A 13,219-nucleotide genomic window follows, 5' to 3' on the forward strand; every position below is an offset into this window, starting at 1 on the left:
ACCATCTAGATGCTACCTACAAGAGACTCACTTTAGATTTAAGACACATAAAGACTGAAAATGAAGGGATCGAAAAAAATGTTCCATGCAACTGGAAACAGGAAACAGGATAACAATACTTACTTACATCAGACAAAACAGATTAAAAAGAAAGTGTAACAAAAGACCAAAAAGAAGCATTACATAGTTATGAAGGGATTGATCCAACATAAGGATAGAACAATCGTAAATATCTATGTACCTATCGTAGGAGCACCTAAATACATAAGGTAAATATCAACAGACATAAAGGGAAAAACTGACAAAAATACATAATAGTAGGGGACTTTACCACTCCACTTACATCAATGGAGAAATCATCCAGACAGAAAAACAATAAGCAAACAGTGGCTTCGAATGACACATTAGATCAGATGGGCTTAACAGATATATACAGAACATCCCATCCAAAAAAAGCAGAATATACTTTTTTTCCAAGTTCACAAGGAATATTCTCCAGGACAGATCATACATTAGGCCACAAAACAGGGGTTAATAAATTTAAGAAAACTGAAAGCATACCAAGCACCTTTTCTGACTACAATGTTATAAAACTAGAAATCAATTACAAGAAAACAAAACTATAAAAAAAACACATACATGCGATGGCTAAACATGTAACTAAACAACCAATGGGTCAATGAAGAATCAAAGAGGAAATTAAAAAAAAAAACACATGGAGACAAATGAAAATGGAAACAAAATGATTCAAAATCTTTGGAATGCAGCAAAAGCAGTTCTAAGAGGGAAGTTCAGAGCAATACACACTTACCTTAAGAAATAAGAAAAAACTCAAACAATCTAACCTTATACCTACTGGAACTAGAAAAAAGAAAAACAAAGTCCAAAGTAGTAGAAGGAAGGAAACAGTAAAGGTCGGAGCAGAAAATATGAAATGGGGGGGGGGAATACCCTAAAAACAACAATAAAAAAGATCAATGAAACCAAGAGTTGGTTCTTTGAAAATTGATAACCATTTAGCCAGACTCATCAAGAAAAAAACGGCTCAAATAAAATCAGAAAAGAAAGAGGAGAGGTAAAACTGACACCACAGAAATACAAACAATTATGAGAGACTACTATGAAAAATTGTATGCCAACAAATCAGACACATTAAAAGAAATGAATAAATTCCTAGAAACACACAATCTTGTAAAACTGAATTAGGAAGAAAGAGAAAAGCTGAACAGATTGATTACTAGTAATGAAATAGAATCAATAATAATTGAAAAAAAAAAAACCAAGAAACAAAAGTCCAGGATCCAATTTCTTCACAGGTGAATTCTACCAAACATTTAAAATAGAGAGGTGCCTGGGTGGCTCAGCTGGTTAAGCCTCCAACTGTTGGTTTCGGCTTAGGTTATGATCTCAGGGTTGTGAGATCGAGCCCTGCACCAGTCTCTGTGCTCAGCACAGAGTCTTCTTGAGATTCTTTCTCTCCCTTCCCCTCCCCCAGCTCATACTCTCTCTCTAAAATAAATAAAATCTTTAAAAAATAAAATAGTCAATACCTATCTGTCTCAAACTATTCTAAAAAATTAGAGGAAGGAATGTTTCTAAATTTATTCTACAAAGCCAGCAGTACCTTGATATCAAAACTAGAAAAAGACACTATAACAAAAAAATACAGACCAATATCTGTGATGAACATAGATGTAAAAATTCTCAACAAAATATTAGCAAACCAAATTTAAGAATACATTAAAAGGATCATTCACCATGATCAAATGGGATTTATTCCAGGGATGCAAGGATGGTTTAATGTCTACAAATCAATCAACATGATATACCACATTAACAATTAAGAATAAAAACTATATGATCATCTCAATAGATGAAGAAAAATCATTTGACAAAATCTAACACAATCCATAAGAAAAAACCCTCAAAAAAGTTGTTATAGAGGGAACATACCTCAATATAATAAAGTCCTCATATGGCAAACCCACAGTTAACATCATACTTAATGGTAAAAAGCTAAAAGCTTTTCCTCTAAGATCAGGAACAACACAAGGATGTCCACTCTCACCACTTTTATTCAACACAATACTGTAAGTCCTAGCCACAGCAATCAAAGAAAAGGAATAAAAAGCATCCAAATTGGTAAGGAAGAAATAAACTGTCATTATTTGCAGATGACATGATTCTACATATAGGAAACCCTAAAGACCCCACCAAAAAACTATTAGAACTAATAAAATCAGTAAAGTTTCAGGATACAAAATTAATATACAGAAATCTGGTTCATTTTTATACCCTAATAACAAACTAGCAGAAAGAGAAATTAAGAGAACAATCACATTTATCACTGCATATAAATAAATAAATACATACATACATACATACATACATACATACCTAGGAATAAATTTAACCAAGGATGTGAAAGACCTGTACTTTAGGTCTATACCATGCTCATGGATTGGAAGAATTAATGTTGTTGAAATGTCTATACTACCCAAAGCAATCTACAGATTCAATGCAATTCCTATCAAAATACCAACAGCATTTTTCATAGAACTAGACCAAATAGTGCTAAAATTTGTGTAGAACCACAGAAGACCCTAAACAGCCAAAGGAATCTTAAGCAAAACAAAACTGAAGGTTTAACACAACTCCAGTTTCAAGATATACTACAAAGCTCTAGTAATCAAAACAGCATGGTACCAGCACAAAAACGGACATAGGTCAAAGGAATGGGACAGAGAGCCCAGAAATAAGCCCAGGCTTATATGGTCAATTAATCTATGGCAAAGGAAGCAAGAATATGCAATGAAAAAAAAACAGTTTTTTTAATAAGCAGTGTTGAGTAAACTGGACAGCTACATGCAAAAGAATGAAACTGGACCACTTTCATACACCATACCAAAAAAAATAAATAAACTCAAAATAGATTAAACACCTAAATGTGAGACCTGAAACCATAAAGCTCATAGAAGAAATCACAGGCAGTAAACCTTTGGATGTCAGCCTTAGCAACATTTTTCTGGATCTGTCTCCCCATGGAAGGGAAATAAAAGCAAAAATAAACTATCAGGACTACATCAAACTAAAAAGGTTTTGCACAGAAAAAAAAAAATCAACAAAATGAAGGACAGCCTTCTGAACAAAAGAAGATATTTGCAAATGATATATCCAATGAGGGGTTAATACCCAAAATTTATAAAGAACTTATACAACTCAACACGAACAAAATAAATAATCTGATTTAAAAAATGGGCAGAGGATCCAAACAGACATTTTTCCAAAGACATACAGATGACTAATACATATGAAAAGATGTTCACTAATCATTAGGGAAGTGCAAACTAAAACCATAATGAAATACCACCTCACACCAGTCAGAATGGCTAGTGTCAAAAAGACAAGAAATAGCAAGTGTTGTCAAGGATGTGGAGAAAAGGGAACCCTTGTGCACTACTGGTGGCGATGTAATTGGCGCAGCCACTAGGAAAAACAGTACGGAGGTTCCTCAAAAAATAAGAATACCATACGATCCATTAATTCCACTTCTGGGTATTTACCCAGAAAATGAAAACACTACAGCTGACCCTTGAACTACACAGTGGTTAGGGGCTTGGCCACCTGCACAGTCAAAAATCCACATATAACTTTTGACTCTACAGTGACAACTACTAACAACCTACTGTTGACTTACCTTACCAATAAACTACATACCAGATTAACACATATTTTGTATGTCATATGTATCATATACTGTATTCTTACAATAAAGTCAGCTGGAGAAAAGAAAATGTTAAGAAAATCATGAGAAAATACATTTACAGTACTGTACTGTATTTATACATATAAAAAAAAAATCTGTATATGGGCTCCTGGATAGCTCAGTCGGTTAAGCGTCTGCCTTTGGTTCAGGTCATGATCCCAGGGTCCTGGGATCCAGCCCTGCTTTGGGCTCCCTGCTCAGCGGGAGCCTGCTTCTCCCTCTCCCCCAACTCGTGTGCTCTCTCTTGCTCTCAAGTAAATAAAATCTTTTAAAAGAAATCTGTGTATAAGTGGACCATCACAATTCAAACCCATGTTGTTCAAGTGTCAACTGTAATTTGAAAGTATATATGCATCATGATGTTTATTGCAGCATTATTTATAATAGCCAAGATATGGAGGCAGCCTAAGTGTCCATCAATGGATGAATGAATAAAGAAGATGTGGTATATATACACAACAATGGAATACTACTCAACCATAAAAAAGAATGAAATCTTGCCATTCCCAACAACATGGAAGGACCTAGAAAGTCCTTATTAGTCACTTATTAGGCTAAGTGAAATAAATTAGAGAAAGACAAATACCATATGATTTCACTCACATGGAGAATCTAAAAAACAAATGAACAACAAACAACAAAACAGACTCATAAATACAGAGAACAAACCAGTGGTTGCCAGAAGGGAGGGACAAGGGGGGAACACGTGAAGTATGTGAAGGAGATTAAGAGGTACAAGCTTCCAGCTAGAAAATAAATAAGTCATGGGGATGAGAAGCACAGCATGGGGAATATAGTTGATAATAACTATAATAACTTTGTATGAGAGAAGCGCCCATCATGGTGAGCATTTCGTAATTTATATAATTGTCAATGATTTACTATGTTGTATCCCTGAAACTTGCATAATATTGTATCTCAACTACTTAAAATTTGTTAATAAATGTGGATAATTTTTTTAAAAAAGATACAATGGTTCCTGACAACTAAAGCATTAACAAAATGAGACGCCTTCAGTTTAACTTTGAGAAAAATAATCATCAGTGTTCACAAAAATATTTGTGTATCTTTTCACTGAATGGTGACTGTTCTAGAAAAAGACCCTTTCAAAGTGGGGGAGAGGGGAAAGCATTATACTGCAACAGGCAAACTGTTCAAGTTCCACAAACTAAAACACAATAGGAGTTTTAAAAGTAATAAAACTCAAAGTGACATTTGTGACATTAATTCCATCTAGGCCTCACACGTCATTGTTACAATGATGATCAGAATCTAAAGCTGCTTCCGGGCTCTTCCTAGACAAAGAGCTACTAAATGGTTATTTTTAAACCTCTTGATAGATCATTTGTCCTCGATGCCTTCTACAATTTAAAGTGTGAATGTGAACCCCCCCTCCCAAGTCCAGGTTGCTTTGCTTACAACCAAACACATGTCCCAGAGGTAGCTTCGATTATTGTTGAAAGAAACTGATGAGCCAAAAGGGCTAGTTGAACTCAGGCTGAAAACTAAAGAAAAGGAGAATTGTCCTAAGAAGCTACCAGCAGCAGGATGCATGGAAAATTGGGTTTGGTCTCTTTTTTTCTAGGTGAGTGTGGTTGTCTGGATAAATCTTACAGAAGGGATGACCTATTAGAGCAATAGGGTTGGCCTCCCTGGCAGTGCAAACACAGCCTATCTGGGCTACCTCGTAACTCAGGACATCCAATGCTCCAACCAGGGAGCTGGGAAGAAATACATGCAGAGCTGGAAATTGTGTTCAACATTTCAATATTTTCTCTAGATCTTTGACAAAACAAGTATTAATCTTCACAATCATGTATTCATTTAGATATCAATATCTACTTCATAAAGTGTTCAATTTCAATTCTATCTACTGTATGTTGATCTTTTAAAATCTGTGTTTCTGTAAAATACACATGGCTTTGGAACTATCCTAGCTCAGTAATTGTCCATTCTTTTTATATTCTCCTCTCCTAAGGAAAAAAGGTGAAGAGGTACTTTAATGTATATAGAGCTTCTGCTTTTTTTAATATTTTTTTAAGATCTTATTTATTTATTCATGAGAGACAGAGACAGAGAGAGAGGCAGAGGGAGAAGCAGGCTCTCCGCAAAGAGCCCAATGGGGGTCTCGATCCCAGGACCCCAGGATCACTACCTGAGCCGAAGGCAGATGCCCAACCAACTGAGCCACCCAGGGGCCCCTAGAGCTTCTGCTTTTAAGTATCTTCTAAACCCGAGATCGTCCGCACTGTATCTGAATCAAAATAAGAACACCTTGTGAGGTTATCACACATGGGTGTTTCCATGAGTGCTCTCTTCACATTAGCAGCATGTTCAGATGTGCTGGGCACTAGATTCCTTTTGGTTCACAAACCTTCACTAAGTGTTTATGTTGGAAGTCTAGAAGTCAAGGCTGAGGGTATTTTTCAGCTTGGTCCCACGGAACTGCAGGGAAGCGTCTGAGAGCACACCTGGAGCACACATCCCTCCCGAGGGTATATCAGCGACGGGGACAGTGGAACAACGTAGGAAAGGCCATTAGAAGTCTAGAGACCTGCTTCCCAAGAGGCTATAATGAGAATAAATGAAATAGTAGTTACGATGCTTTTCAGATGACTGTGAAATGGACCTAAAAACAGAAGCAGCTGCTTTTTCAGGGAAGAAAAGATGAAAGAGAGAAAGAAGTGGTCCAAAGGATTTACAGTAAAGGCTAAGACCTAAGAGCCAATCACCTGGCAGGAACCGGGACTTGTGCTTTTTTTTTTTTTTATCTGATTAGAAATATGCCACAATTAGTCTTTCGAGGTGACATAGAAGTTCTGTTGCTGACCGGGGCCAAAAGGAAGATGCATGGATCTTTCCTTTTGGAGAGCAGGCAAATCACTGCCGGTATACCGTGGGTTTTCTGGGTCCACTGTCTGTGCTGCACCACAGGCGTGGGAGGGGAAGCCCCCCGCAACATGAACAATGCAACTTCACCGATCAATTCCTTTTCCATTTTTCCTATCCAAAGCCAAAAAAATACCACCACCAGTTCTTCCAAACACATCACTGATGGCTTTCCATACCGTTCCTGTGTTCTGTCCTCAAAGACCATCTTCTTCACTGCCTCCCCAAGAGTTCTCTATCCATCGATACTAAAGTTGGTACCTTCTCTGAAAGTGAGTCCTTGCCCTGTGAACTAGATATAATTTCTGCCAACTTTGGGTGGGGAGGCTCACTCCTAGCCGTTAAACTATAGATCTTACTAGGTTCTATCTTGTCTTACACATATTTTAACTGCTTTTTGCCTGTTTATAAGCTCTTGAATCTTTTTTCTGGCTGTATCCATTTCTCCGTCTTAGTACAGTAGTGTGCTTAGCTTGCTTAGTACAGTAGTGTATATTTAATGTATAGTTTACGAATGAACCAGCCCTGTCCACACCTTAGACCAATCATTCATTTAAAATCAACAAACCTTCATTTGGCATTTAATAGGTACAAGGAGTTGGGAAATTGTAGAGATGAGTAAGAATCAACCCTGCTCTCCTAGGATGGGAATGGAACTAAGAAATCTACCTAAATAACTTGTGGCAAGCAGGCCAATTGTTTTAATAGGCACGTGCGTGCACGCACGTGTGTGCGCGCGTGTGTACACACACACACACACACACGGTGTAAAAACAGAAGGGAAGAAGCATTTCCATTGGGGGAAGGGAGATTGTGGAAAGACTGCATGAAAAGAAGGGGGGAAATCATCTGTTGTAGGTCAGATTTCACTAAACTGGTTGTAATCATCTCATTTAATTCCCACATAACCCTCCAAGTTAGGCATTTTTTACTCCCATTCTTTAGACAAGGAAATTGGGGCTCAGAGCAGTTAAATAATTTGGCCAAGGTCACATGGCTAGTAAATAATGAAACTGGCGGTCACATTCCCAATGGCCTGGTTCCAAAGCTCATGTTCATTTCCCTATACACCAGATCTCCTCCCCCACAGGCAAGTAAAAACACAGTGACACCTGAGCTCAGCCTTCAGGAGGACATAAGACTTCCACATGAGTATCTGGAGGGAGGGCAGGATCCTTCCAGGAGCAGCCAATAGCCTGAGCAACGCCTGGAGGTAGCAAAGTTTAAAACATATGGGGAAAACAATGAATCATGGAACCCTACATCAAAAACTAATGAGGTACTGTATGGTGACTAACATAATGTAACATAATAAAATTAAATTAAATTTAAGAAAAATATGGGGAAAGGCAGATTCCCTCACATAACAGATTATAGGACATATAAGGGAGACAAAATGGAGAGAGAAAGCCAGTGAATGATTCTCCATTTTCCCTGTGATATATTTGGAACATAGGGTAAAGTGTATTTCTTATCTACTTAAAAAAAATAAATAAGTAAAGCATTTTCTTTATAAGTAAAACACTTTGAATACATTAGCAATTACTGTTTTATGGCAATAATCTTGACCTTCAATAATATCCTGTAATGCAAACCATGTTGACTGGAAGAGTGATTCTCTCCATATTTCCTTTTCCTCCAGCTTTTGTTTTTATCTCTCTGTAAAGATATTATTTAGAGATTTAAACTTTAAAAACTAGAGAAACAAAATGCCAATAATGTACTTGGATAAATGACAAATTTCCTATCATGCCAGACAACATTTAAGTATTTTCAAATTAGAGTTTTAATATTATATAACTGGACTGATTTAAATATTTTAAGAAATTTTTTTTAAAAATTAGGGGGGAGGGGCAGGGGGAGAGGGAGAGAGAGAATCTTAAGCAGGCTCCATACCCAGTGCAGAGCCCCATGCAGGGGCTGTATCTCACGGCCCTGAGATCACAACCTTTGCCGAAATCAAGAGTAAGATGCTTAACTGAGCCAGCCAGGCACCCCTTAAAATATTTTAAATTTAAAAATTGGGGGTGGGTGAGATATTATAGCCTAAAGTGATATAATTTAAATAGTATGTGTGAGGGACCAGTAAATGTGACTTCACATAAGTAAGAGAAGAAAACTGGGGGTGGGGCGGGGCGGGAGGTACACAGCTAAGTGCTTCATAAATTATCAGTAAATATCCAGAAATACTACAAGCTACTGCAGAGAATATCTTCCACCTGTAGTACCAGCACCAATAAGAATTTAAATTAAGTTCTCACAGCCTCCTGCCAGTAGGAAGGAGGGAGGCACTGGGTGAGGCCGGCAGGGTATAGAAGGGCTGGGATTTGGGGGTGAGGAGAGCCACTCCAGGGAGGAGACTTGCAGAAACCAGGACAGGACATCACTGTCTCACAGAGCAGGCAGATGTCTCAGGTACACCCGTCTCCTGTAGGGCACCTGGTCACTGAGTCCCCGATAATGCTGATGACGGTCCTGATGCTGACTCATGACCCGGATCCCAGGCACCTGCGTCACTCAGCTGCCATGGTGGAAAACTGAAGGTCTTCAACTAAATGAGACGACTGAAATCAGGGCTACTAGAACGAGATGTTATTACCTTCTTTATGAGTTCCTGAACACTATGTAAAGGGAGAGATTTCAAAAGGATGCAATAATCAATGTTCACAGCACAGAAAGAGATCATGCTTTTTAGAACTAGGGAGTCTTGTCACAAGGAAAAAAGTAAAGTGAAATGACTGTGTTTCCTATGCTAATATTTTGGCTTTCCCTATATATTTTATTTTACTTATTATTTTGAAAGAGAAAGAGAGAGAGAATCTCAGACTCCCCACTGAGCGTGGAGCCCCATGTGGAGCTCAGTCTCAGGACCCTGAGATCATAACCTGAGCCAAAATCAAGAGTCAGATGTTTACCCAACCGTGCCACCCAGATGCCCCTCCCTACATATTTTAAACATTAAATTACTTTTTCTTTTTTCCTGGAGTCAAACTCTGATGGGCTGGCAGTCCCTACCCTCCCAACCCTCTCCCACCTCCATCCCGCCTCTTTTCCCTTCCCCCGCTCACTCTTCTCCCCCCACCAACTCCTTGCCTTGCCCCCTCATTTTCCTTCCCCTCCCCTCTACGCCCTTCCTGTCTCCCCATCTCTTTCCCTCGCTTCCTACCTTCCTTCCGTCTTGCTCCTTTACCCTCTCTCCCCCTGTTCTCTCTTTACTCCACCCCTCCTCTCCCTCTTTCCTCTCCCCATTCTCTCCATTCCTCTCAGTCCCCTTCCCCACCCCCCACCGCCTTCCCCAACATGTGAAAAGCAGTTTTAGTCCATCCTGGTTTATGTTGAGTAATGCATCTCAGGCTGAGACTTTGCCTAAGGATCCAGGCCAGGAGCAGTAGCTTATGCAAAGTTGATTGGCACATGATTTTTTATTTCTGAGTCACAAAAATGAATTTAAGCCACTATAATTGCAGAACTACAACTCCACCTCAGAAAGAGTGGTCTGATAACCTCCCAGGTGAAAACATGCCACGGTAAGGAACGGGGAACGTGAAAAAGCTGCCCCACAAATGCTGAGACCCAAACCATCTTTGGCAGTCAGTCTTGAAAATGCGCTGCTCCTGCAAGACTGCCCTCTCCCTGACTCTAAGGATTCTGGAATCATTTACCAGGACGCCCAGTCACTTGGCAGCTTGCTCAATCTTGGTGTTTACCATAAGCCTGTCAAAAAATTGAGCAGGCAATTATGTAAGGCACCAGCTGATTTTTGGTGGCTATTCTCACAATCAGCCCTGAAGTTATTTTTAGCTGTGTAACCACCATGGGGGAGGGGGGTTTCTCCCCACCACCACTTTTAGATTTGTAGTATTACCAGGGTCTTAATGTCAAACTGCCTAGGGAAAAGAAATCCTCAGGAATTTTGTGTAAGGAAAACATGGCCATGGATTGTGATATAGAGACCTGTTTTGTTGTGTTTTTCCCTCCAGGGATGGGGGAACTTGTAACCATATTTTTTTCACCCTTTTTAGCTAAAGACGGTGTCTGAAAAGTGCGCTAGTTGCTCATTAGCGCCACCTAGTGAGACAGGAAAGGAAGAAAAGCTGCATGGCCCATAGGCACAGATGTTAACTTCAGTTTTGGCACTCTGGCTGTGAACTGTGGGCCAGCCTGTTTTCTCTTATCATCTGCAAAATGGAGGTAACACCACCTACATCACGGGGCTGTTGTGACACTAAGGAAGGTATCCCTTATGAAATGCTTGGTACATAATAGGACCTCAAGAAATGCTGGCCCTCCCAGACCCTACTGAAACTTTGCTACTCTTATCTAAGAAGGATTAATTTTAATCATTCCCAACTGCACATTTGATAGTCAGCTAAATAGCAATAAACCATCTGTTTGAAAACTTATAAGTCCATAAGGCTTATGTGGTGAAAGCCACTCTGAATGAGTAAGGTGCATTTTTGTGTTTCTCTTTTTTCAGTACAGTCCAACTATTCCTTCAGTTTGGCTAATTTTGACTTGTGTGGGATGACATTTTAAAAAACCAGACAAGACTCATTAACTTCACAAAGCAAATGGGAGCTGTAAATTAATAATTGTATTAAGCGGGGCACCTGGGTGGCTCAGTCATTAAGCGTCTGCCTTCAGCTCAGGTCATGACCCCAGGGTCCTGGGATGGAGCCCCCGCATTGGGCTCCTTGCTCAGCGGGAGGCCTGCTTCTCCCTTTCCCACTCCCCCCTGCTTGTGTTCCCTCTCTGGATGTGTCTCTCTCTGTCAAATAAATAAATAAATAAATTCTTTAAAAAAATAATAATTGTATTAAGCTAATGTTTGTGGAGGACTTGCTATTTCTCAAGTACTGGGCTAAGCACTTTAAATGTACTTAAATGCATTTATATCTCATTTAATCCTAACAATCCTATAAGACAGATACTATAATTAGCCCCATTTTACAGATGAAGAAACTAAGGCTAAGGGTAAATAACCCCAGTGACACGACTGAGCTTAACACCATACATACTGCCTTCTCTTTGCCAAACAGTGCTTACTCGCATCTTTATATCATCCAGAAAAACCGCACACATTCAAATGATAGAATGTTGGAAATCTCCCCATAATCCAAGTTCCCATAACTGTTTTAGATTTTTCAAAAGCACCTCTTCTCATTGCTGTATTTCAGAGAAGAATCAAAACTCATCGCCATATTCCAAAAGGCAAGTGCGGATTTAATCAACTGCTTCCCTGAAATTCTGCCAGTGTTCCTTTAGTTATATCTTTTTTCCTGCCTCCCTTTTGACTTAACAGATATTTTATAACCGTCCCATAATTGCGACTAGTCCCATGGAAGAGACCACGGAATGTTGCCAGTGTATAGTAGAGAAAGGAACAAGAAATAGCACTCTTCCGATTCAATTCACAAAAACTCCACTAAAATAGAACACAAACATTCCACTGACGGCTTTCCTAACGCAGTAACGGTAAAAGACGAGAGCCGCCTCTCGCTCACGGACCGGTGCTGCGGTGCAATCCATGGTTTTCGAGCGAGAGGTGCGGGGGACCTGCCTCCACGCGCTCCCTGCCCGCCTGCCCGCCCCAGGAGCGGGCAGTTTTGGAAACGGTTTACGGAGAATTGAGTATTGCCAGTACAGAGGCTACAGGCTCGCAGAACCCGAGTCCCTTCAATGGCTGATGACAACTGCTTCATACAAAAGAGGAAATCTAAGAAGTCCACGCAACAATCCCTACAGACGACGAAGTGGGATCCCGGTGGTCGGCCGAGGGAGGCTGCTCGCCATTATAAGGTGGCTGGTCCCTCGCCAGCTCACCTTCGCCTAAAGGTCCAGCCGGCACCAAAAATGAGGCTGCGGGCAACGCGACAGCCGGCGGCGAGCACGGGCACTCCCCACCTCCTACTCCCCGGGAGGACTGGCTGGATGCCGCGCAGCACCTGTGCCCCCAAGCGACGACCTTGGTCCGGGAGCCAATCGGAGCAGGTGCCGGGGGGGGGGGGGGGGCGGAGGGAAGCCTGCGCACACGGTGCCCGCCTAACGTCGGCGCGCGGGCCGCTCGCCCCCAGCCCGGCCCGGGATGCTCCCGCGTGTGCGACGCCCCTCCCCCACCTGGAGCCGCACGCCCGCAGCCTCACCTCTCGCCGCAGCCTCCTCTTCCGCCGCCATCGCAGGAACCAGCCGGCCGGCTCCGCAGCCCCGGGACTGGCGGCATCTAGAGCTCCGGGCCCGCCCTGCGCCGGCCCAGGCGGCGGCCCCGGCGCGGGGACGCGGGCGCCCGGGGAGCTGTGCCACGCGTCTCGGCGGCCACCCCCGCGGCCCCTGGGCGCTCAGCCGGCGCCGACTTGCAGCCCGGCCGGCCGGGACAGCGGAGCCACCGGCCTGGGACTGGCCTGCCGTGGGGCTCCCAGCCGGAGAAAGGGACCGGGTGGTGGGCGGAGTCACGGCGGCACCGCCCCCGACCCCTGCGGCTGGAGGCACAGCGCTGAAAGGCTGGCGAGGCAGCACCTTGCGCCTTTCAGGAACCAGGCTTTTTAAAAACAGGTTTCCACGATCACT

The 13,219-nt window shown here is 41.7% G+C and overlaps 1 protein-coding gene across 4 annotated transcripts in view; it reads right to left on the reverse strand.

Annotated features, from left to right (window-relative positions):
• ARNTL2 (aryl hydrocarbon receptor nuclear translocator like 2) overlaps positions 1-13,219 on the reverse strand; it is an 84,912-nt gene extending 71,693 nt beyond the window's left edge. For all 4 annotated transcript variants that reach the window (XM_035729207.1, XM_035729206.1, XM_035729208.1 and 1 more), the window contains exon 1: positions 12,799-13,219. In XM_035729207.1, the coding sequence (XP_035585100.1) occupies positions 12,799-12,829 (31 nt within the window). In that variant the 5' untranslated portion in view covers positions 12,830-13,219. The remainder of the gene's footprint in view (positions 1-12,798) is intronic.

This window comes from Zalophus californianus, chromosome 9, assembly GCF_009762305.2.
Source record: "Zalophus californianus isolate mZalCal1 chromosome 9, mZalCal1.pri.v2, whole genome shotgun sequence".
Classification (NCBI taxonomy): domain Eukaryota; kingdom Metazoa; phylum Chordata; class Mammalia; order Carnivora; family Otariidae; genus Zalophus; species Zalophus californianus.